The following is a 26,860-nucleotide window of genomic DNA, read 5'->3' as shown; positions in this document are numbered from 1 at the left end:
TTTAAGCAGGATCATTACTATGGGGGGGGGGCGGTCTATATATAACAGTGCTACTGTATATAGACAGAGTTGTTATATATATATATATATATATATATATATATATATATATATATATATATATATGTCATTGTTAATACATGGTTTCCTCTCACATAATATAAATAACCTCAACCTCAGATGTAGCAGAGCGGAACCAGTCAATTGAACCCTTTGTGTCTGCTTGCTTTCTGCACTATGATGTCTATATGCAGTAGTGCTGTTTAGGTAAAACCATAGCCTAAATAACAAACCCAGCTGCACTAATCTCAGCTCAATATGTAGTCTCCGCTGATCAATGAAAGCAGCCTCCCCTAAGAGCTTGCAATCTAAAGTCTGCAGCTCTGTGACCCCACACAGCGCAGATTGTGCTCCATGTGACTGATAGACAGTAGTGCTGCTCACATTTCCCCATTGTCAGGCAATGTGTGAGTGAGGGAGGTTGTGCTGCTGCTGCTCTAGACAATTTATGACTTTTTCTGTCCCTTTAAAAGCCTCCAGAGCTGCGTTCTGTGACAAGCAGCTCTGTTCTTCTGCTCTCAGCACAGAGATTGCTTTACATTACATTACATTGCTTTGCATGGTGCTGGGTTGCAGCGCAGGATTTAGTAAGGGCAAGAAGAAGGAGGCAACTGAACAACCAGCAGCATAAGGGGCATCAGTGCCAGCCAGCTAACTGCTGCCAGGAGCCCCCCAGGAGGATCAGAGGATACCCTCATTGTAATAACAGGATTATCTACCTAGAAGCAGGATATAGAAGCTTCAACCACCAGCATATCCCTATTCTAAGGATACAGGAGCCCTGCACAGTGCAACCCTTCTAAGGATTTAAGGAGGCACTCTGCCCACAGCTAGGATACCAGGCTTCCCAGGATACCAGCAGCACCCCCACTAGGTGGATACTGTCCTCATCTAAGGATTTTGGAGCCCTTTAAAGTTCCAGCGCACAATTCAGCCCTGAGCACTTTATTTGAGGCTGAAGTTTGCAGCAGGGGGTGCAATCAAACTTCTTATCCCCACATTTCCTCCTCTTGGATTGTGAGGCTTTTGCAGCTTGGATCTAAAGGGGGATGTGTATAATACAAGGTGCAGAGCTGAGCAGGGAAGAGAGTGAGTTAAACACCTGCAGAGCCCGGAGCTAAAGCCTGAGTGCCCACCAGTCCCAGATCCTAGTCCCTGTGCCAGGGGGTCCTTCTTCATCACCTTCATCATCACCATGAGCTCCATCAGGCTGTGCGGATGTGTCCTGCTCCTGCTCATCTGTGGTAAGTCACCCATTATTGTGTACCCAGCTGGCAGTGTGCTGGGATTTTAGGTTGGCATGACATGGCTTTGTCTGTGTACACACAAACTGTGTAATCATGTGTGTGCAGACTGGCATTGAGTTGGCACTGCGTTGGGTTGCGCACACATAAGCTTGGCACCCTGCTGGGATATGCATGGTTGTACTGGTTTCCTGCAGGGAACATTATACTTTGACTTGTATAGACTGGCACAAAGGGAATGGCAATGCCACCCTATCTGTGGGCACTATGCACGTGCAAATTAGTGTTTCTAAGAACATGTCAACTTGATCTGTGCAAGGACAGGTTTGTGGGCAACCAGACTTGGGAGAATCAGATTGTGTATATTGGCTGCCACCTTCTTGCCACCGTTCAAGGGACGTGTTTGTGCGCAGCTCAGTGGCAATGGATATGTGAAGGGTGGCACCGGAAGGGTTAAAATAGTAGTGGCACTGAAAGGGTTAACTATTACAGAAAGGACGTGCTTGTGCATATCCTCTTTTGGTTTCAATGTAGCATTTCTTCATATATGTATACACTGAAGCAGCAGAGAGGAGTTTGTTATTTGGCATAACCCATGGTGATGCATTTTGGGCTGCAAGTAAATCTACTGCATTATTTTAACTCAACCACTTATTGTAATGCACAAACAATGCAGCCACAAAAAAGTAAATGACAAATTCAGCTCTGCTACATCTGTATCTGTAGCTCCTGTGTATATGAACCCCCTCTACTTGCCTCCCTGCACTTTGCTCCAGGCATAGCAGATCTATATTATTCATCAAGGCTCTTGGTCTGGTGTCTTGTTCTCCTATGTTGGCTTCTTCTTATACCTATTACTATAGATGTTACCAACTTCTACCCACAGCATCTGTGCCGGCTGCCAATCTCCAGGGTGGATATAATGTTTCCTGTTCACTATATATATATATTATACTTTATTCAATATGTCCCCGGATCCAGAAATCTCTTATAATCTGCCATTCAGACATCAATTTGCTTCCAGTGGCTATTCCCTATGCCTGCTTTCAAGTACAGATGTAGCAGAGCTGAATAGTTATTTGATTTTTAGTAACTGCACTGTTGCTGTGCAGTGATATGAGTTAAGATAATGTGATAGCTGTACCAGCAGTAAAATTACAGGCAACATAAAGTGCACACCTGAGCTGTGCCAATGACAAACTCAGCCTGGCTGTATCTATATTAACTCCTTCTTAGCTCATCCTTCCATCACAGTGGACTCAGCTCTGCTGCATCTATATTAACTCATTCTTAGCTCATCTTTCCATCACAGTGGACACTGCTTGACAGTTGTCAATGATCTTTTTGTAAGACCCTCGCCCACTCCCAGCGCCTTCACGTCCCCTCGCCCCCTGCGCTATATCTTCCTCCTGCTCCCCCTATTCTCTCTCCCTCTCTCTACATTGCTGTATACTCATTTTTCCACAAGATGAGATTACTCAACCAACACATTGCAAATTCACAATCTATTTAACAGCTATTTTTTTTTTTCCACATAGAAATGACTATTAGGGAAATATGAGGAGCATCTCCAAAGTACGCAGCTCCCTGTGAATCATGTTATTAAAAGGGGAACCTTGGATGGGACTCGAAATGTTTGTAAAGTGCGTCTGGTATTAACCGATCTTAATTGGCGCATATTTAAATTGGGTTTGATCGCCGGATTAAGTCGTCGTCAACTTTTGCGTGATCTGGGGATCGGCTGGTGATGTCTATGATAATTCCATATTTAATGATGTTTAATGTTGAAATTCACAGTACCCAAGGCAATAGGTGGATTTTTTTTTTTTTTTGAGCCAATCATTAAATATGTGATTGAAAATGATCTTAAACTAAATATAAAAAAATATTATTTTTTATTTAATTTTTATTTAATTCTGATACTTCTATAGCGCCAACATATTCCGCAGCGCTGTATAGAAGTTTTCTCACTCACTGTGCCCAATGGGGCTCACAATCAAAATACCCAATCTGCATATTTTTTACACAATAATAAAAATAATAATAAAAATCATTAGAATAATATTATTATTATTAATATTATTATTATTATTATTATTATTATTATTATTATAAAAAAGTAAATGATAATAAAATAAATTAGAAAAAAATGCAATAACAATGATAATAATATTGACAAAAAAAATAATAATATTGGTCTGGGAAAATGTTATGGGTTCTATAATGATCGGTCATAAAGGTTCGGTTCTTTTCTGGATTACGAAGAGTTATTTTCTTTTCTCCCAGAGGTTAACCCTACAGATGCTGGAGGTGAAGTCTTGCAGTGTCTGAATGCATTGGTATCTGAACAAATGGCCAAAGTCTCTCTCTAATTCCAGCGAACTGCTATTTTCTACACCTATAAAAGGCAGAGGAGACAAAGCCTCTAGGAGACAGCAGATTCCTGAGAATAATCCTCAGTTGTGTCTTGGGCACTAAGCGGTTCCATGAGTTTAAGAGAAAGATTCAGTCTGCAAGAAAGTTGCTACTTTCTATGTATCTAACGATAGATAGATAGATAGATAGATAGATAGATAGATAGATAGATAGATAGATAGATAGATAGATAGATAGATAGATAGATAGATAGATAGATAGATAGATAGATAGATAGATAGATAGATAGATAGATAGATAGATATGAGATAGATAGATAGATAGATAGATAGATATGAGATAGATAGATAGATAGATAGATAGATAGATAGATAGATAGATAGATAGATAGATAGATAGATAGATAGATATGGGCAGGGCCAGCCTTAGGTTGGATGGCGCCCTGTGCGGGACTCTCTATTGCTGCCCTGCTAACCACATATATAGACATGCACATACTGCAACATATATAGTGCACATACATAAAGGCAGATATTTAGACATACAGGCAAATATACATACACACATTCTAGAATATATACATAAAGGTAAGTATATAGATGTACAGACACATATACACATATACACATATACACATATACACACACATATACACACACATATACACACACACACACACACACACACACACACACACACACATAGGGAGATATACAAAGACACTTTCACATACAGATCCATATATACCAACACAGGCTCATATGTGCACAGTGCAGATAATGTAGTAGATGTTACCTGCAGTCCTATGTAACACCACAGATAACACAGTGATAACTCTCTGAGTACAGATAATGTAGTAGTGTTACCTGCAGTCCTATGTAACACCACAGATAACACAGTGATAACTCTCTGAGTACAGGTAATGTTGTAGTGTTACCTGCAGTCCTATGTAACACCACAGGTAACACAGTGATAACTGAGTACAAATAATGTGGTAGCCTGCAGTCCTATGCAACACCACAGATAACACAGTGATAACTCTCTGAGTACAGGTAATGTAGTAGATGTGACCTGCAGTCCTATGTAACACCACAGATAACATAGTGATAAATCTCTGAGTACAGATAATGTAGTATATGTTACCTGCAGTCCTATGTAACACCACAGATAACACAGTGATAACTCTCTAAGTACAAATAATGTAGTAGTCTTACCTTCAGTCCTATGTAACACCATAGATAACTCACAGTGATAACTCTCTGAGTACAGATAATTAGTAGATGTTACCTGCAGTCCTATGTAACACCACAGATAACACAGTGATAACTCTCTGAGTACAGATAATGTAGTAGTGTTACCTGCAGTCCTATGTAACACCACAGATAACACAGTGATAACTCTCTGAGTACAGATAATGTAGTAGTGTTACCTGCAGTCCTATGTAACACCTCAGATAAAACCGTGATAACTCTCTGAGTACAGATAATGTAGTAGATGTTACCTGCAGTCCTATGTAACACCACAGATAACACAGTGATAACTCTCTGAGTACAGATAATGTAGTAGATGTTACCTGCAGTTCTATGTAACATCACAGATAACACAGTCATAACTCTCTGAGTACAGATAATGTAGTAGTGTTACCTGCAGTCCTATGTAACACCTCAGATAACACAGTGCTAACTCTCTGAGTACAGATAATGTAGTAGTGTTACCTGCAGTCCTATGTAAAACCACAGATAACACAGTGATAACTCTCTGAGTACAGATAATGTAGTAGATGTTACCTGCAGTCCTATGTAACACCTCAGATAACACAGTGCTAACTCTCTGAGTACAGATAATGTAGTAGTGTTAACTGCAGTCCTATGTAAAACCACAGATAACACAGTGATAACTCTCTGAGTACAGATAATGTAGTAGTGTTACCTGCAGTCCTATGTAACACCACAGATAACACAGTGATAACTCTCTGAGTACAGATAATGTAGTAGTGTTACCTGCAGTCCTATGTAACACCTCAAATAAAACAGTGATAACTCTCTGAGTACAGATAATGTAGTAGATGTTACCTGCAGTCCTATGTAACACCACAGATAACACAGTGATAACTCTCTGAGTACAGATAATGTAGTAGATGTTACCTGCAGTCCTATGTAACACCACAGATAACACAGTGATAACTCTCTGAGTACAGATAATGTAGTAGATGTTACCTGCAGTCCTATGTAACACCACAGATAACACAGTGATAACTCTCTGAGTACAGATAATGTAGTAGATGTTACCTGCAGTTCTATGTAACATCACAGATAACACAGTCATAACTCTCTGTGTACAGATAAAGTAGTAGTCCTATGTAACACCACAGATATACTCTGACAACTATGCCCACACAGGCACACCCCCACGCACACACACACCACACACACACACATACACACACACACACACACACACACACACACACACACACACACACAGAGGCATATACTGTATGCGTGTATGTATGTATGCGTGTATGTATGTATGTATGTATATATATATATATATATATATATATATATATATATATATATACTGTACCTCCAAACTGTTTCCATGAAAAATTCCATATGAAAATGTGGTGTTTCCCTTAAGGGGCAGCATAGTATATAGGGGCAGCATAGTATATAGGGGTAGCATAGATATCTTAATTTTATTTGTTTTACTTTAATACTGAACACACACTTACACAGACATATACACACACAAACTGGAACGTATACACATACAGTACAAACACAGGGACTTATATACACATATACACACAGAGACATATATACACACATATTGGAACAAATACACATACAAACACAGACACATATATACACACATAGGCACTTATCATCTCTCCTTGCTGACAGGCTCACAGGTTTCTTGCAGGGCGGGCTGTGGGTGGAGATTCCTCCTCTTCTCCCTCGACTCTTGTCTCTTGTTTACTCCGTGTGTGTAACTAAGAGCAGAAGACAGAGAAGAGGCAGAGCACAGTGGCACCCCCTACATGCTGGGAGGGTGCAGCGCCCTGTGCACTCGCACAGGTCGCACACCCTTAAGGCCGGACCTGGATATGAGATAGATAGATAGATAGATAGATAGATAGATAGATAGATAGATAGATAAATAGATAGATAGATAGATAGACCTACAGACACAGTAGAGGGCCCCATGCAAGAACAGTGTATGAATCCCTCGCTCTCCAACAGTTCATTATAGAGCAGCCTAATTATGTCTCTCTAACAATAGCAACTATAGCCTATGAAATTCTTTAGCGCAGACAATTACATGCAATTTAATAGACCATAGGAAACTGGCTGCTTTTAAAGGCTATGGACACTGATATGTTTTTTATTGTTTATTTTCTTCTAAATGCAAAATCAAGCACACACTCCTCAGCATTAGTGTTTGTCAGGACAAGGGAGAAGAGATTCTTCATGGACTGTATAACGGGGAAGCAGTACAGGGATGAAGCTGTGCTGATACATGCAGTTAGTGAAGACAGCAGCATCCTGGACGCAGATAACTCACATCCAACATGTATCACTGGGTAGACATCCGCATGAGAAGAGTCTGAAACTAGGAGCAGGTTCTAAACTGAATATCAGGGGGTCTGTAAAATAAATGAAGGATGAAGATTGCAGCCGGAAACTTAGGAAAGCATTAACATCTATTAAAATATTTTTTTCCATGTCGAAGTTGTCCATAGCCTTTAAGGTGACATTGGTCCGAGATAGAGATAGATGATAGATTAGATAGATAGATAGATAGATAGATAGATAGATAGATAGATAGATAGATAGATAGATAGATAGATAGATAGATAGATAGATAGATAGATAGATAGATAGATAGATAGATAGATAGATAGATAGATGATAGATTAGATAGATAGATAGATAGATAGATAGATAGATAGATAGATAGATAGATAGATAGATAGATAGATAGATAGATAGATAGATAGATAGATAGACAGACAGACAGACAGACAGACAGACAGACAGATAGATAGATAGATAGATAGATATAGATGAATAGCACACAGTACTGGGCTTCCAATGGATTTGGGTGCTATCTTAGCTACACGGTCTCTGCTGCAGTAGATGTGTTTGGAGTTACATATACTGGTTGCAAAATAATACCATGCCATGTTTTTTTAGGGTTAAGATGGATTTAGTTGTATTAGAAAAGAAGATTACTGGTCACATGGTTCTGCAACAATGTAGAGTCTGTGTAGTCTACCAATGGACAGAAGGAGCTACTATGTCGGGGGACTGCAAAGAACAGTACGGTATGGTCAATATGGGTAATCTCCACACAAAGAGGATTGGGTTCGGCGTTTAGGGTGGGGAGCATAAACTCGCTAATGGGATCAGTTGGGTTACAAGGGGATGGTTGTCAAATAGTTCCATTAGGGTTACTTAACCAATGAAAACATAGTCTATCATCTATGAATGTCAGCCAAAAATCATAAAGTGCTACTAGTCCTGACTCATTCTACCAATAGTTACCTATGAGTGAGTGGCACTGGGGTCTTTCTTGAATTATTGGGATAATGCTATGTGGCCAATCATGCCATATGACCGAAAGTCCATGGTTCATTATGGGACATAGAACTATTAAATGACGCAAACGGTGTCCTATCACATGACCACCCAAGGTCAAGTCCGGCTTTAGCCTACAACTCCATATTTGAGTACAGTACAGCGAACCACATCCAAAACAATATCTTATATTTTGGCCAAAGTCCTTCTTCAGTTCTCAACTTTCTAGGAAGAAATCAAAGGCTTCGGTTGAATTTCTGAACAGTGAAAAGTGAATGACCCCAACTGACCCAAAATTCTCAATGGTGTCTTCCCATCCCTCACGCCCACACTATAACTCACGCAATCAATAAGAATTTATTACTTGACTTCCTACCCTTACCATCTGGATGGACATAAAAAATGTAATACAGCATAAAAAGACCCTTGACCTTTCCTCAGGACACTCACTCACTGACATTAGTGACTATCATTGTTGGGGCATAGCCTGCAAGCTATGGAGAGTCCAGGAGTGAGTATCTGCCATTTATATTCAAAGGGTGATAAAAATATATCTTTTTTAAAAAAATTGTTTTGTTTTTTTTTAATATCTATATTAAGATCTTTTTTTTTTTTTTAAACAATCCAGGATAGACATGGAGCATTGATGTTAAACGATCCAGACTGCTCTTTCTGTATGAATGATATAGTGCAGCTCCGTGACCGTGAATTCTAAGCACGGCCTCTTAAAACATTCACAAATGGATCAGATATTGTGAGCGTCTCGTTACATGGAAATAGATACAGAACATGTAGGCCCCTGTGAGTCAGTGCTGGGAAATGGTGTGTTTGTCATTCCTTTAATATTTTATATTAACATTAAATAAATATAACCTTATAAATTATGTATATATTCTTATTCTTATTATTTTTTATTATTGTTATATTTAATTATTTTCATCATGATTATTATTATTATTATTATTATATTTTTTATTATTATTACTATTATTATTATCATTATTATATTATTATTATTATTATTATTATTATATATTTTTTATTATTATTATCATTATATTTTATTATCATTATATTATATTATTATTATTATTATCATTATATATTTTTTTCATTATTATTATTATTATCATTATATCTTTTTATTATTATTATTATTATTATTATTATTATATTATTATTATCATTATATTTTTATTATTATTATTATTATTATTATTATTATTATTATTATTATTATCATTATATTATTATTATTATTATTATTATTATTATTATTTTTATTATTATTTTCTTTGTCAGACTTAGATTGACGTGGTTTGGGCCCACCAGAGGAATATTTTTGAGGGCCCATAATCCAGCTATGTAGATCAGGTTCCATTATATTTTGAATTGTTATCATTACACCCATTGGAAATCAAGATAACCAAGTAACAAACCCCCATAACACCATCATTAACCCCAGCCGATAGTGACCTTCTCTACCATTATCTTCCAGTAGTGTTGGATTTCAGGGGCCTAATGTTGGCTTTATTGTGACAGAGCGTTGTCCCATTGTAATATACTCTGGTCAAGGGTGCAGCTACCCTAAAGAAAGACCAGGTATCTGCTATGATGGCAGAGGGTAACAAGGAGTTGGATCCAGCGCTGTTTAAGATAAAACGGAAACTATTTCCAAGTTTTACTGGTAGTCTATTAAAAAGTTCCAGAGATATGGAGTCCTAGTGTGCAGGAAGGAATATCGATCCAGTGATGGAGCCTACGCGTTTCAGATGTGTCAAACGTCCTTAATCATGGCTATGATGCCCTTGAATAGAGGGGACCGAGCCCTGGCTGGACCCATTCCTTTTGCTGCTGGGTGATGAGAGTTTTTGCAGTATTCTCTATAGATGGGACTGTATAGTAAGCAAACCGGGCGGAAAGGACTTGGTCCAAGGGTCCTGAAAAGGGTGTAGAGAAGGCAACAAACACCAGTTCCTTCTGTCAGAGGTGGCAAGACCCAGCACCATAATGGAGGCCAAGTTTGATGGCCCATTTTTTCTATGTACGCCATTGACTCTAGTGGGTTAGTCTTTCTCCGTTCACAATTATAGTTACTGTTCTTATTATTAGATCTGGTAAAATAAAAAATTGAAAAAATTAGCAAATTGTAAACTTTTGTTTTCCCAGATAGTATGAAAAATAATTGTAGGTTCCTTGTTGCATGCGGTTTCTAGGTTACTGACGTGAAGCAATTTGAAGTCCTCTTAGTAACAGTTTGTAATGAAGTGTTTTCCTTTTTGATATTAATGGTTTACACATTGAATAAAACATTTTGCAAAAACAAATACATTAATAAAACTTAAGGGTTCTTCCCACCTTAACAGGATGCCTGACTATTGTGAGAAGGGGAATCCCGTGACAAGCTTAGTCGACTGTTTCTGTGACTCTTATAGACGTCGATAGTGTGTGTGCGGCCACTGCTCAATCCAGCCTCTGCCTGGATGTGGCCACCACTAGCCACCTTGCCGTGCAGAATGGGAATCAGACAGCAGCTGGGTTTTGCAAACTGTATATAGGGGAAAAGAATTAGAAAGGAGCGTCCTATAATAAAATTTGGGTTCCTTTCTTGGTCTATTTTCTGGATAATTCCCCGTTGAGAGCACCCTGAGCTCATCAATCTAACCCACCCATCTCCAAATATTGGTTGCGCTGCTGGAGCTGTGGGGTGTCCCACAGACGTAAGCAGGACGAGGGGTTGGGGATTGAGATAGGTACCAAAATGCCCCTTTCATCGAGCTCCTAAATTGGGAGGAGTGGTTTGGCACAGGTCCTGCACCTTTAAGGGTCCTTTAATAGTGGTATTTCCTGTCTTTATGGCAAGTATGCTACTGCCAGAAACCAACAGAGAACAAACTAGAGTATTTTCTAAAGCAACCAACTCCTGAATGTCCTGTTAGTGTGAGCAGGATTACATTTTTAGAGCAGCAGTTTGTACCCCAGAGCCTCACTTCCTGGCAAAATCTGGGACAGGTATTTATAATCATTGTCTGCCATTTTGAAGCCTATGGATTGCTCTCCTTGGTCATCTGGTCACAAAATACATACCGTGTTTCCCCGAAAGTAAGACAGTGTCTTACTTTCTTTTTATCCCCAAAAGCCCCACTATGTCTTACTTTCGGGGTATGTCTTATATTGGAAAAAAATTGTCGAATTATTTATTTATTTTTTTTCACAAACTTTATTTAACTGTTTTACATTTTTTTTTTTAGTCCCACCAGGGGACTTCACTATGCGATGTGCCGATCGCATATATAATGCTTTGGTATACTTAGTATACCGAATCATTATTGCCTGTCAGTGTAAAACTGACAGGCAACCTATTAGGTCATGCCTCCGGCATCGCCTAACAGGCAGATGCTGAAGGCAGACCTGGGGGTCTTTGTTAGACCCCCGGCTGTCATGGAAACCCGACGGCGACCCGCGATTTGTTTGCGGGGGCGCCGATCGGGTGACAGAGGGAGCTCCCCCCTCTGTCAAACACATTAAATCCCGCTGTCACTATTGACAGTGGCATTTAATGGGTTAAACTGCCGGAATCGGCGCGCTCTTCGATTCCGGCAGTTGCAGCAGGAGCCAGGCTGTGTATAACAGCCGTGCTCCTGCCGCTGATCGCGTGGGTACAGTCTCAGTACCCGCGCCATCACAGGACGGCGCGGTGACGTATGGAGAGGGGGGCGGCGCGGAAGTGGGCAGGAGGCGGCAATACCCCCGTGTTTCCCCGAAAGTAAGACATATGTCTTACTTTCGGGGTACGGCTTATATTAGCCGACCCCCCTGAAACCCCCGATACGTCTTACAATCGGGGGTGTCTTACTATCGGGGAAACACGGTACTATTAGCACAGACTCTTCCTTTGTATCCCCTCTCTTTCTTTTCTTCTTTACTCTTCTGTATGTTCCTACGTGGATTATTACACAAAGTAGAGGAACCTCTACACTAAGACCCTGTTCACATAGAGTTTTTTCCCACATTTTTTGCCATGGAAACCGCGTCAGAAACAAAAAAAAAATCCGAAATTGCCTCCCATTGATTTCAATGGGAGGCGAAGGCGTTTTCTTTTCTGCAAGTGGAAAAAACCGCTTGCGGGAAAAGAAGCAACATGCCCTTTCTTCGGGTGTTTCCGTCTCTGACCTCCCATTGACATCAATGGGAGGCAGAGAAAGGGTTTTTTGCTGCGCTTTTTCCCCCATGGCGCTCAATGGCCACGGCCGAAACATGCAGCGAAAAATGAGGCAAACGGCTTGCAAGCAGGTCAAAATCTGCTTCAGAATTCCTGATGGAATTTTGAGGCAGATTTTTCTGCCTGCGAAAAAAACTCTGTGTGAACAGGACCTAAGAATGGAACCCAAACATGCACCGGATGCAACAAGGGAGCTGGAAAAGAAAACCTCCATCTCTTATGGTTTCTATTTACATCTCTGTAGAGAACACTTTGGAACAAAATAATGAAATAATATTGTGCTTAAAAAAAATGCACCCATAGACCCAGGAGGCGTGAGGGGGAAATTCATCACTCGGGTCATGCGGAAAATTCAATGTTGTTGTTGTTCTATCATCCATTTTATTCCATTTTGTGTAAATATGATCCTTCTGAATCCCATTTCCTTGATAAAACATATTTGTCCATTTACAATCCATTGTATCCTTTAACTATAACACAATTATTCAAGAACGAAAGGAAGGAAAATTCGTAGAAGTGGATGGAATATCTGGGGAATACAGCGCAGAACTTGTTAAGGAATCCAGTATTTACTATGAATATTCAGAGTCTCGGAGGCTATCATGCCTCGCGTTGGACTTGGTGCACTCCGAGAAGATATAAATGAGCTAGTCCACTTGTCATCCTTGATGAAGAGTCTATTACCATGGGACCTGTAGACGGTCCGTTATCAAAACATGTTCCTGCCTGCAAAATATTCCAAATACTTGCACTTTCTATACAAATTCTGCTCTTTTGACCCATCACACATAATGTAATTCCTTAACACCAAGTTTTGTGCCCTAGATTTCCTTTTTCTTTTTCCATTTTAAGAAGGCAGTGATGCTATTGGATGAACTTCAAAAATTCTTGGTATTTCTTGAATCTGTACTTCCACCTTGTAGCTGGATTCTGGATCTAATTGCTCAGGGTTTAAGAAATGACCTAACTAGTAATGGACTAATCTACTGTAATGAGTGTAAATGGTCCCCTTAGCCGCGAGAAGTATATAAAAATAGTCATGTGACTACTGGTCGAATTCAAAAAGCCAATGTTCTTCTCCCCAGGGGTTGACTAAGTGGTTGAGCAGACCGAGCATTTGAGGAAACAATCCACTAAAACAAAGAAGGCAGGATTTATCGAGCACCACCTAACAAAATCGTAGAGGGAACCTAAAGATGATAAAACTATGTATTGACCATCGTACAACGCGTTTCGCAGTTGGTCTGACTTCTTCATCAGGAACAGACAGGTGTTCTCAATGGGATAGTATTTAAACAGCATTCAAATTGGGTTTCGTGTTTGGACAACGGAACTGACGTGTAGTTATAATTAAAAAAAAAACACATAAAAAATTACATAAAATCCAAACAGGCCGCATGCACATGACCATAAAAAATTGTCCGTCATTGCAGTCCATAATTACGGTCCGCAATTCTGAACCCATTCACTTCCATTGTCCATGGACACTTTCCCGTTTATTTACGGGAAGGTGTCCGGGCCAAAGATGTGTACCGCACAAGATAGGACATGTCCGTTCTTTTGCGTTTTACGGGCCATGGTCCCATACTTTGTATGGGAGCATGGGCCGAGAATGTGGGCGGCTATCCTGGCCGTCGGCCGTGCCAGCAATCGCGGCCCTTCATTACGGATAGGGCCGTGTGCATGGGGCCTTAGGCCGTAAATACTGTCCGTAAATACGTATCCGTAGTCATTTATAGTCATCCGTAAATCAACCGCGTATATACGGAATGCATCCGTAATGCATCCGTATTTACGGATCCGCAAAAAAGATATAGGTGTGTACGGCGTAAAACTACAGCTCCCAGCATGGCCCGAACAATGGTAAGTATATGCTGGGAGATGCCGTTTCACAAAAAATAAATCCTATCATAATCACACCAACCATCATCTCGCTGCAGATCATACAGTGACTACAGTGCTGATTAGAGGCAGAATAAACACTTACATTAAGTGACTCACCGGTGACGTCTCAGATTCTAGTTCTTTTTCTCCATCCGGTCCAGACCTCTATGATGACTTCTCCCGGTCACAGACCATTTCTGCAGTTTGCCGCTCACATGTCTTCAGCTTATCACTTTTCCAACATTTCTGCACCTATAAATAAAGATAAAGTTATCATTATACCACACACTACGCCCCTAAATATAATAGCGCCATACACTGCACCTCTAATTATAATAGCACCATACACCGTGCCACACACACACACACACACACACACACACACACACACACACACACACACACTGTGCCCCCTGTAGATAGTGCCTGCCATAGAGCCCCCTGTAGATAGTTCCTGCCATAGAGCCCCTGTAGATAGTGCCCCCATATAGACCACCCCTGTATATAGTGTCCCACAAATAACTCCCCCTATAGTGCTCTATAGATAGCCCACCCCTGTATATAGCCCCTGTAGATATAGCCCACCCCTGTATATAGTACTCTACAGATAGCCCAACCATTTATGTAGCCCCCTGTAGATATAGCCCACCCCTGTATATAGTGCTCCACATATAGTCCACCCCTGTATATAGTGTTTCACAGATAGCCCACCCCTGTATATAGCTCCCCTTGTACATATAGTCCACCCCTGTATATAGTGCTCCACTAGATAGTCCACCCCGGTATATAGTGCTCCACAGATAGCCCACCCTTGTATATAGTATATACAGGGGTGGGCTATCTGTGGAGCACTATATACAGGGTTGGACTATATGTACAAGGGGGCTATATACAGGGGTGGGCTTTCTGTGGACCACTATAGGGGGAGCTATTTGTGGGATACTATATACAGGGGTGGGCTATATCTACAGGGGGACTATATACAGGAGGTGGGCTATATCTACAGGGGGACTATATCTACAAGGGGACTATATCTACAGTGGGACTATATCTACAGGGGGACTATATCTACAGGGGTGAGCTATATACAGGGGTGGGCTATATACAGGGGTGGGCTATATACAGGGTTGGGCTATATCTACAGGGGGGCTATATCTACAGGGGTGGGCTATATCTACAGGGGCGGGCTATATCTACAGGGGTGGGCTATATACAGGGGTGGGCTATATACAGGGGTGGGCTATATACAGGGGTGGGCTATATCTACAGGGGTGGGCTATATCTACAGGGGTGGGCTATATCTACAGGGGTGGGCTATATCTACAGGGGGCTATATACTATATAGCCCCCCCTGTAGCTATAGCCCACCCCTGTATATGGTGCTCCATAGATAGCCCACCCCAGTATATAGCCCCCCTGTAGATATAGTCCCCCTATATATATAGCCCACCCCCTGTAGATATAGTCCACCTGTATATAGCCCACCCCCTGTAGATATGGTCCCCCTGTAGATAGCCCACCCCAGTATATAGCCCCCCTGTAGATATAGTCCAGCTGTATATAGCCCACCCGCTGTAGATATGGTCCCCCTGTAGATAGCCCACCCCAGTATATAGCCCCCCTGTAGATATAGTCCCCCTGTATATAGCCCACACCCTGTAGATATAGCCCCCATGTAGATATAGTCCCCCCCGCAGATACAGCCACACACTTCTATTACAGTTAAAAAAATAAATATTCAAACTCACCTTATTCCCGCTCCCACGCCGTCCGGCAGCCATGGAGACCTGCGCTCTTCTGCGCAGGTCTCCAGGGGGTTGAACACAGCGTCTATGAAAGGCGCTGATTGGCTGGGCAGGATGACTTTCGACACAGGTACAATTATAGTGCAGGAGGAGGTAGCGTTGGCGCCCCCCTCTGAGCTGCGCCCGGGGCACGTGCCCCGCCTGCCCCCCCCTAGCTACGCCCCTGGGTTCTATATTTTTTTTTACGGATCATTTTTACAGAACGGACACCCATCTGTAAAAATACGGAATGGTGTCCGTAGCCCATAGAAATGAATGTGTCCGTAATTGCGGATGAAAAATACGGTCGTGTGCATGGAGCCTAATGAATCCCAGGATATTAAAACCATGCAAATATAGACAGGGAGATGAAATATACTCAATGTTTACAGATATATGGACGGAAAACGAATCTCAGGAACTACCTGGATGAATGAACACCCCCTATTAACATCATATATACAATGGATAATGAAAACGAAACCGTGAGGAGCGAGATAAATAAAAAGGCAAAAATAAGCTCGTACTACAGGCAAAAACATGCTGAGACCTACACATACACATGTATAAATTTATATATATATATATATATATATATATATATATATATATATATATGTGTAGGTTTATCATGCCTTGGCATATATTACAAGCTTTTTTTGCCTTTTTATTTTTCTCACCCCTCACGGTTTTAATTATCCATTGTATATATGATGTTTTAGGGGGTGTTTATTCATCCAGGTAGTTCCTGACATTTCTATTCCTTCCATATATCTGTAAATCTCAAGTGTAGTTTATCTCCATGTCTATATTCATATAGTTTTAATATCCTGGGAGTCATTAGTTTGGATTTTATGTGATTTTTTTATGTGTTTTTTAGTCATTGTAATGTTACTTCATTTCCATTGACCAAACAAGAAAGTGGGTTTGAATACTGTTCAAATATTGATAACACCCGTATGCTCCTGATGAAGTCCGACTTCAAAAAACACATTTTACGTTGGTCAATAAATGGTTTTATGATCCCTGACCATACAATTCTGTTTGGTGGTGCCCGATAGATCCTGCCTTTTTTGTTTTAGTGGATTGGTTTCTTGAAGGCCCCTTGCGTGAGGTCTGCAGGTGGAGCAGCAACTATGCTAGCCAGAGGAAAAGTATTGACCCACATGTGTAATCCAAAGTTGTACCTGTTCGGTTTTGTGAGTGCGGCTCTATATGTTCCGGCCAGAGGATTATTGTGTCACGTTTTGATTTATTACACTATGGAGTACTTTTTGTATTGTTTGTGTTAGCATTTAAAGAGGCAGAGGTGTAGGTAGTTGGACCTTCCAGCCATCACTTGACCTTTATACTACTGCTGGTGTCTTCTTATGTTACAGAAGAGTCTTCGGACTCTGTCAGCATGGCCTCCACTAGGGACCCAGGTTAATGTATCCCAAAAAGTGGCCCCAAACTAGCCTGTTGGCTACCACCCATACCACTGCATTGGGCCCTGACACTGATTAAATGTGCTCCAGTGATTAGGCATTGATACATGTCACCCGGTTAATCCAGATAACCACAAAATATATGGTTTGGTCCTAAAAGGGTGCATAAAGGTCATACTATTCGAGGGCTCTTGTCATTTCATTCTATGAGGCCCAGGCATTAAAAATGGCGGCTCTGCCGTTAGCCACCAAGTTCCAAGCGCAACCGCTTCATCCACTATGGCTACACCGCTGCCACAACCATCTTCTGCGGAGGCCCAGTAGTAGCTCCTAAAGTGTTGAGATAAATCATCACATGTCACCTGTGCACCCGGGGCCTTACGCCTTTATTTCTCATTCTTTTTCTGTCACTTGCTTATTATTAGGATGATATTTCAGTCACTTGCTTATTATCAGTCGTTGGGAATGGGACTGAGCTGCAGTACCAAGCACAGCCACAACCTAATGCAACCTAAGTAATCAATGAAGGCAGGGTCGGACTGGCACTCCAGTGAACCAGAGGATCCTCCGGTGGGCCCACGCTCTAACACAATAATAGGTCTTAAATGTCCAGCAATAGACCACCCCATTTGGAGGTCTTTGGAGCCATTCAGTTGCCACTAGGGTCTATTTCTTTTCAGATGATTCACAAATAAACTATTAGACCTTATCGATGATATGTCCGGTGTGTACAATGATAACAACAAGGACTGTATAGATGGAGGGTGGGTCCTGAGAATTATCTCCTCTGGTGGGCCCAAGGAACCCCTGGTCTGACACTGAATACAAGGGATGCAGTGCAGCTGGTCGGCGGGATGCGGGGAATAGGACCCCATCGATGAGATATTTATGACCTGTTCAAAGGATAGACCATCAATATTACAGTCCTGGAAAAACCCTATTAATGAATATACTATAAAGAACAGGCTCCAATACCGCCCCCTGTGGGACCCATATTCATCTAGGCAATATATCTCAATGGCGGTTTGATTCGCTCGTCCCTAGTCATGAGGATAGTAATTGATGTGCGCCATGTTACATACTATACCTAAAAAAGGCGAAGCCATCTTTCCTACCAGCCGTTCTGTCCGTGAGGAGCCGCATCGACTGACACTCATCGGAATGCAAATGAATTCATTGTTAAGATGTCTATCAGCCGTGATCCGGCCGTATTAATTAACAATCCGAGGGCAGAGCGAGGGTGAACTATTCTACTGGAAGCTCTTTATAGATCAATGGGATTTGGAATTTTTTATGTCTTTCGAACCTTTTTTTTACTTACACAATCACTGTCTTTATTTCCGAGGCTAACAATATTAGAATCAATTTTCCCCTCTGCTGCCTGCAATTCATCTTAATAGCGCAGCAACCTCAACACGCTCATTTTTTGCTAAACTTGCATTTTTTTGCTGGTCTCCAGTTTAAGGCTCGCTCACAAATAATTTACTCGTCTCTATAAATCCCACCGGTATCTCCTGCACTGCAACATATGGTATTAACATTCTCAGTCAAGTGGCCTAATGCATTTTGTGTTTTAACTCCATAGCTACCTGGAAGACATCCCCCCCTAGGGGATTGCATGCCGTTCAATGCTTCTGGCCCTTTAAGATCCCTTTAAAAGACCGGAAATAATGTATAGCTTTCTTGTCTTCTATACTAGGAGCAGATGTCTAAGCCCACAGGGGAATCTGAGCAGATGTTAACACTTACATTGGGTTACAAATGTAGACTTCCATTCATTTTTTATAGTCCACCATGTACCGCCATGTGCCGGACGTATCCATAGGCCCCCATTCACCTGACACATGCCAAAAGAGAGTCCTTTTTCCATCCTCAGGCTGGTATACATCGGTAGACCTTCTATTTTGCTGTATAGTATGGCGTAATTGGCTGCGCTATTCCATACAGAGGTATTTTGTTACAAAATGTATACCGCGCACTATACGTTTTTTTTTTTTTTTTTTTACAATGGAAGCCTATGGACAACTTATGTCACTGTATGCCTATACCGTAATATATATCGGAGGCTTATGTTGAAGGTATACGTTAAGAATATCTCCTGACGTGTAGCTCTGACGAACTCTGCTAATGCAATGTGAATAGGCCCCATAGGGGCCTATTACAGGGTTCCACTCGGACCCTCCTTTGGCAGTTCCGTCACTTTTGGCAGCAAGAATAGCGCATAACTTTTGCAGTTAAAATGACAGAAACGGCAACGGAACCCCGAAGGACCCTATTATAAGAAAATGGGGTCCGTCGGGCGCCATTTAAATCCATCATAGGACGGATCCAGCACATCGACAAGGCTTCTGTTACGAGCGAGAGTCCAAGGTTAGAGAAGTTCCTCGGAGACAGCACAAAATAAAATTCCGCCGTAACAAAACGCGACTATCAATTTGAGGAGTGTCATTTTGGTTCCTTCTGGATTTGTGAGACTCCGAAATATCAGCAGCCATGGGCAGTAAACAAGCCCCCGACTATCAGAATTTCTGGATGGTAAGATATTTGATGGATTATAAGAATTTATAATTAATTATACTAATTAGATAATTTAGTAAATTGTGTAAATCTGATGATGTAGAATATTTGATCATCTGTCGAAGGTCTTGTAAATGCTGGATTAGCCCGATCCCTTTTCCCTATTGAAAACGAATGCAAGCCCTTCCGAGCCGAGCGTGCAGGTGTATGGTGGAGTCGGGAGGAATTGTTGGTCCGACAGATATCTAAAGTCTATGGCCAGTTTAGGAAATATTCTATTATTGGAGCCATGATGGAATGATATCAGTGTCCATATGCAGACAATATGTTTCCTGGGGGGTTTTACGGATAATGTGCAGGGACGTTGCTGAATCTCTGAAGTGACATTGACAATCAATTCTTTGTCATATGCCCGTCCTGCTGTAGAAAACCGATAATCAATTTGTACGTTCACTCTCTGCATAGCAAATTAGGGTCAAAGGTGAATGTCCCGGGCGTGCAGAGTGCGTGCAGAGACAACGAGGAGCTCTTCATATGCAATGTCTGTGCTCATCACCACTCGGGCTTATTTATAGGCACCGCAAGGTCAAAAAGAATACAATGACAGAAAAAAATATGCAGACAAGATTCAGAAAGCGGGAAATGGTCAAATAACAAAAAATAAATTTCACAAAGTATTTTAATAAATAAATAATATTTAAATAAATGATTACTAAATGGTTCATTATGAGTTTTATATTATTATTTTAAAGAAATATTTTCAAGATCTATACCAGACGGAAGTTTTCTAGCTGAAAAATTCTAGTCCAACTATAAAATGTCATTTTAAATATTATTATTATTATTATTATTATTATTATTATTATTAGTAGTAGTAGTATTATATTGTTATTTTTACTATTTCATGTATACTTACTACTATTTTTTATTATATTATCATTATTATTATTCATTATTATTATTATTATTACATTATTATTATTATTATTACATTATTATTATTATTATTATTACATTATTTTTATTATTATTATTATTATTATTATTATTATTATTTTTATTATTATTATTATTATTATTACATTATTTTTATTATTATTATTATCATTATTTTTATTATTATTATTATTATTATTATTATTTTTACATCACTATTAGGGCACATTCAGACGTGGCGTATTTGCTGCGGAATTCCACTGCGGACATCCTGCAGTGGATATCCACAGCAGATTTTTTTTCTTTGGTTTCTTTAGCTTTTTAGTTAACTTAGTGCAGATGTTGCGGAAACAACTGTGCAGAAAATTGTTTGCGGTGCAGAATTTCCGCAGCATGCTTAGCCTGAGAAGCAGTGGATTTTTACCAGTGGATTTTCAAACCTGTGGCAAGTACGTTGTCGAAATCTGCCACGTCTGGATGAACCCTCACATGTGCAAGTTTAGCAGCAGATTCCTTGCCTAATTGCTGCAAATTTGCAGCGGAAAATTTTAGCCACGTCTGAACGCGCCCTTATTATTACATGTAGAATTATTACTATTATTAGTATTATTATTACTACATTTATTATTGTTAAATATTATTTTTATTATTATTGTTATTATTTAATATGACTAATTTTATTATATATTTGCCTCTAAAATAGTAACATATAAAAAAAAAACCTGTAAAATATCACATTTTCTCACATCCCAGAAGTCATCCCCCATCCCACCCGATCATGTACTGATGAGATATCCTAGCGATATGTCATCACTTTTTATGATCGGAATACCCCTGTAAGATTTTGTAGTATCCGCTCACCCTCTTGAATTATAACCAGATCGGTCGGTTTAGTCTTTTTGAGATTATTATAAACTACAGCAGGATCGGTTCTCATAGAATCTGTCATTGCCGATGAACATTTCTATGGAGCTGGGGAAAACCTGCATAGACGTTATTTGCAATTCTCAGACGACCCCAAACGTAAGATTGTTAATAAGTGGGGTGAGGTGTAATTATAGATGGTGATGATTCATGTCTTATATAGGAGCAGATACTCCAAGTAACACTTACGGCACAGCTGCATCTTATGTCAGGGAAAGAAACGTTGGGGGAGGGGAAATTATTTGTTATAAATATATAGGTAGGCTGTGGATGTACATAGGGAAGTATTTAGTCAAGTGCTTATTTTATACTCATTACTGCTCAACAGTATCTCTCTCTCTCTCTCTCTCTCTCTCTCCCTCTCGCTATATATATAAATTTATTTCTGTCATCTGATGTCTGTTCTTTATGCATGGCCAAACGACTGGACCAATCTGCACCAAATTTGGCAGATAAGTAAATTACGCGCTTCCGAATGTTTGGACCGAGTTTCAGATCTCTAGGAATCACCGTTCTCGACATATTCACAAAAGCAAATATGGCACCACCGGCTTCCTTTCAAGGACCTTCTTCCATATCACATGACCTGTATTAGCCAATAGAAGCCCGCAGGTCCCTCACTCACATACACACAGTTTTAGACCAGGTTTCCATAACAACCCAACTATTTTGCTTTATTCAACGTGTTACTCGCTGTAAACTAACTGCTCCTATGCTGCACTGTTCCTATACTGGATTTGAGCATTCACATAAATTGAAACCCTTTTATACCAGTCATGCCTCCAAAAAGGAACCTGCACTTAGACAAAAGACTCCTGTGGAAAAGAGCGTGGCTGCTGCCACAGCTGCTGAAACCTCTCAACAGAACCAAGCCCATGGCTTTCAGAATTCTCATAAATTGAACCCGTTTCATACCAGTCATGTCTCCAAAAAGGAACCTGCACTTGGACTTTATTGGATATGTCGGCTTCACATCAGTAGGAAATTAAGTTTTTAACCACACACACAAACAACAAACAAATGGACCAGTGTGAAGCCGGGGAACTCTGATATTCTGTATTCTAAAAGTCAATGTCTGTCTGTCTGTCCTCTATAGGCATCCAAACACCTGAACAATTTGACCCCAAATTTGGCACATAGGTACATTGGGTGTTGTTCTCTGTTATCAGCCATTATCGCATTATCCCGATCCAATACTATAAAAGCGAATACAGACAATTATAGTAAAGATATTTTTATCTGGCAGTAGCAGGTAGTGCACTTTACAAGATAATCCCAGATGGGAAGGTACAGGTGAGTGCTTACCCATAGCAACCAATCGGATTACGGATGGCCAGGAGGAAAGCTGCATTACTAGCTGCAGAGACTCCTCTTGCCCAACTGCAAGCTGTTTAAATGCGTCATACTGCTGCTCGAGCTGCTGAAACTCCTCAGCAAACTCTGGCTTTCTCAGCAACAGATAAGGCAGGTGGCTCTCAAAAGCACAGAAACTCCTGCCTGAACACAGGCCAGAAAACAAGCTGATAGAGCACATCATGTTCAGCGTGCTAATGAGTGGGTTTTCATGCATGATGCTGTTTTCAATTATGATCCAACCATAGTCTATGGCCAACTGGTAATAAAACTGCTGATGTTGTTAATCAATAGGCTCTCTCACAATCTTATGATTCCATTTTCTACCAGTTTAGCTATTAGGTATTTAGGAAGTTAAAATTGAAATAAACAGTGTCTAACTGCCGGGGTATATAGGGCTACTAGCGATTTCCCCATAAAACAAAAAAATAGGGGCACCCTTGGAACAAATCCAATGAACACACAAATAGACAGACTGAAACATTATACCCGGGCAGCGGCAGGTACTTTTTCTAGTATAATATATATAGCTCGGGGCAATAGGAAGGGGCACCTGATACAACCCTGTCATGCCGCCGAATTCAGTAAAGGGGTCAACCAGTTTTATTTTTTTTAAAAACAACAAGTTAAACATTTTATAAGGAAAAGTTTTGCAACATTATAATATTTCTATTTTTAAGATTTCCGATTGCGGTCGGTGAATGGAAACCTCGTTCTTTACATAGAGAAGTTAAAAGTTTGTACAAATCTAATGATCACAGAGGAAGGTTTGCATCCAGGGTTCCATGTAATCCATGAGAAAAATCCTTTGTGTGTCTCACTATAAATTCAGGGGTATAGTATGGGCCCATAGCAGTCCATAGGGGTCAAATTACAAATCTATTTTATATCGGTCCATAATATGTCCGTGTGCATGAGGCTATCGGTTTGAATACAGAAGTTTTCTCCAACCTGCAACTGTCCAGCTGTGGCAATACTACAACTCCCAGCAAGCCCTGCAGCTACTAAAGCATACTAAGTGTTGTAGTTTTGCAACAGCGCTAGAGCCGCAGGTTGGAGACCACTGGAATAAAGTAACAAATGGTTGAGCTCAGGGATTTCTTTACATTTTAATTAACCAGCACACGGTCGGATAGGTGTCTGCGAGAAACCCAACCATTGTGGTGAGTGGCGTGTCTAATCCTGACTGTGGGTCAATGTCAGATCTCGCTGGAAGACAGTGAATAATGGTGTGTTACCAAGATCAAAGGAATCATGAGAAAGGGTATTGAGGAGGGCAAACCTGCCAGCGGGGAGTTCATGGACTGTGCTGCTTGTTTCCTCTCCTCGCGCCGTTTATCAGGGGCAGCAGAGCGTAATAAATATGTGCCAGTAATTCTGAATATTTGTTCTCATAATTGCATTCTGCTGTTTTTCCTTTACTGTCATGTACTTTCTGAGATGCATTACTTCCTCGGAAATTAAGACTTTAATTAATGTCGTTTTGACAGCGTAATGTTTAACGGAAAGATGAGATAAAGAACAAATTGCTCTTATATCAACAGAATATTTCATGTACAATGGATGGTAGACGTAATCCTGCCAGAGAAATGCTGCGAGGGGCAATGTGATGGGAACAGGACCAAGGATGGACATACCATAGAGGGAAACCATGCTGCTGCTTTGGGGCCCTTGAAGAAAGGGGGTCCAGCCTTGGTTGGTCCCATCCCCTGTGCTACAGGGTGGCAAGAACCTGTGCAGGACTCAATTCTCTTGAAGAACCATATTATTAGTTGGTCCAAGGGTCATGCAAAGGCCATGTTGGGCGAACCAAACCCTTCTGTCCTGGGTGGCAAAGTCCGGCAGCATAATGGGTGGCCATTTTTCATCTGTGCCATCCTCGAGTATGTAGAATTTCATTCTGTGCTGCCTTGCTACTTGGAAGGTTTTTCCGGTCTGGACTTAAGAAATTCCCATAAACTCCTCCACAATCCTCCTCAGAGTTTGTGTTGTGTTTTTTCATCTGTGACATTACTTGAAGTCAGTCTGTCATCAGTATTGAGCCTCCCAAACAGCCTACACTGCTAGTTATAGGAACTAGCTATTATTTATTACAGTGAGTATGTCACCAGTTTTGAGCCTCACAAACCGCTAGCACCGCTAGCGAGCTATAGGAGAAAGCCGTAGAAACGCACCATTATTGCATATCTTAGTCCTTGCATCAGTGTAAAATTTAGTTTTATTTTGCCACGCTCCCTATGCCAATTAGTGTCTGCTGGATCGGTAAGTGTCCGGCATCTTGAGCTCTAAACCCTTTCCTTTGCAGTTGACTAATGGCTCTGCTTGCCATGACCGTCATATACTAGTAGGCTCTACTTGTCAGTCGACTCCAAAGGAGAGGGTTTGGAGCTCAAGATGCCGGACACTTCCCGATCCAGCAGACACTGAATACCTAATTGGCATATGGAGCGTTGCAGAATAAAACAACATTTTACACTGATGCAAGGACTAAGATATGCAATAATGGTGCGTTTCTACTGCTTTCCCCTATAGCTAACTAGCGGTGCTAGCTTTTTGTGAGGCTCAAAACCAGTGACATACTCACTTTAATAAATAATAGGTAGTTCCTTTAGGATTTGCTATCAACATTTGATCAGTGGGCATCTGACCCGCAAGATCCACGCCAACCAGCAGAATGGAGCTCCTCAGTAACAGCCCCTGATATAGTGGCCTCTTGATTCTCCTGATCAGTGTGTATCCCAAGAGTCGGACACCCACCGATCAAATATTAATGGCCTATCCTAAGGATAGGCCATTGTGGAAAACCCCTTTAATTAGACATGCCACAGACATGAAAGTGTGGCTGTCTGGACCCCCGCTTTTATTGAATATGGTTGATATAATTTTTAAGGGGTTATCCCCTTATGAAAACCCTTGTATATATGTCCTGTTATGGCATATAGACAACATAGAGGGGGAGGTTTCTGCTCAGGACCCCCTTCTATGAGCCATAGCGGAATATCGCTAACAAATAGTGGCACTTTATCGGGCAGACTTGGACCATCCGCTACAGTGGAAATATTTGGCTGTCCACAACTTCCCCTGGTAAAATAACTGTGTGCTCAGGGTATTGGGAACCGGACCATACGGTTTCTTCCATATAACACAGATTGTCGGTGATTAAACAATCCCTTTAAGGCTCTAGATATAACCAACACAACCAAAACTAACACGATCCCTACGTTATATTTAAAGATTACTAAGTATCCAGATTCAATGCATATGCAGTGAATTAAATGTAGACAGAAGATTGAGATGCCACATGTTTCGCATTTTCATCATTCACTCTCCGCACATACTTAGATACATAAAAAGGGTGACTGCCGTGCAAAGCAGCCGCTGGTATTCTTCCCATTTGCATAACTGGAAAATGTCACTAGTTATTTAATGCTGTTAATGTCACAGAATGTGATGTTTGACAATAATTGTAATTGTTCATTGGTGACACAATAGTCTGAGATCCCCGCATCTTCTTTATTACGGATATTTCTCATCAAGGGCTTGTCAGTGG

At 40.7% G+C, this 26,860-nt stretch overlaps 1 protein-coding gene across 1 annotated transcript in view; it reads left to right on the top strand.

The window, feature by feature from the left end:
• The first annotated feature begins 449 nt into the window (after window positions 1-449).
• The window catches only part of GFRA4 (GDNF family receptor alpha 4), a 408,185-nt gene continuing 381,774 nt past the window's right edge, over window positions 450-26,860 (top strand). Inside the window, exon 1 of the mRNA XM_075855772.1 lies at window positions 450-1,304. Coding sequence (XP_075711887.1) covers window positions 1,256-1,304 — 49 coding nt within the window. The 5' untranslated portion in view covers window positions 450-1,255. The remainder of the gene's footprint in view (window positions 1,305-26,860) is intronic.

This window comes from Rhinoderma darwinii, chromosome 1 (genome assembly GCF_050947455.1).
Source record: "Rhinoderma darwinii isolate aRhiDar2 chromosome 1, aRhiDar2.hap1, whole genome shotgun sequence".
NCBI classification, from domain to species: Eukaryota; Metazoa; Chordata; class Amphibia; order Anura; family Rhinodermatidae; genus Rhinoderma; species Rhinoderma darwinii.
Note: the sequence above shows the minus strand (reverse complement) of the source record. Positions and strands in the feature narration are given on the sequence as shown.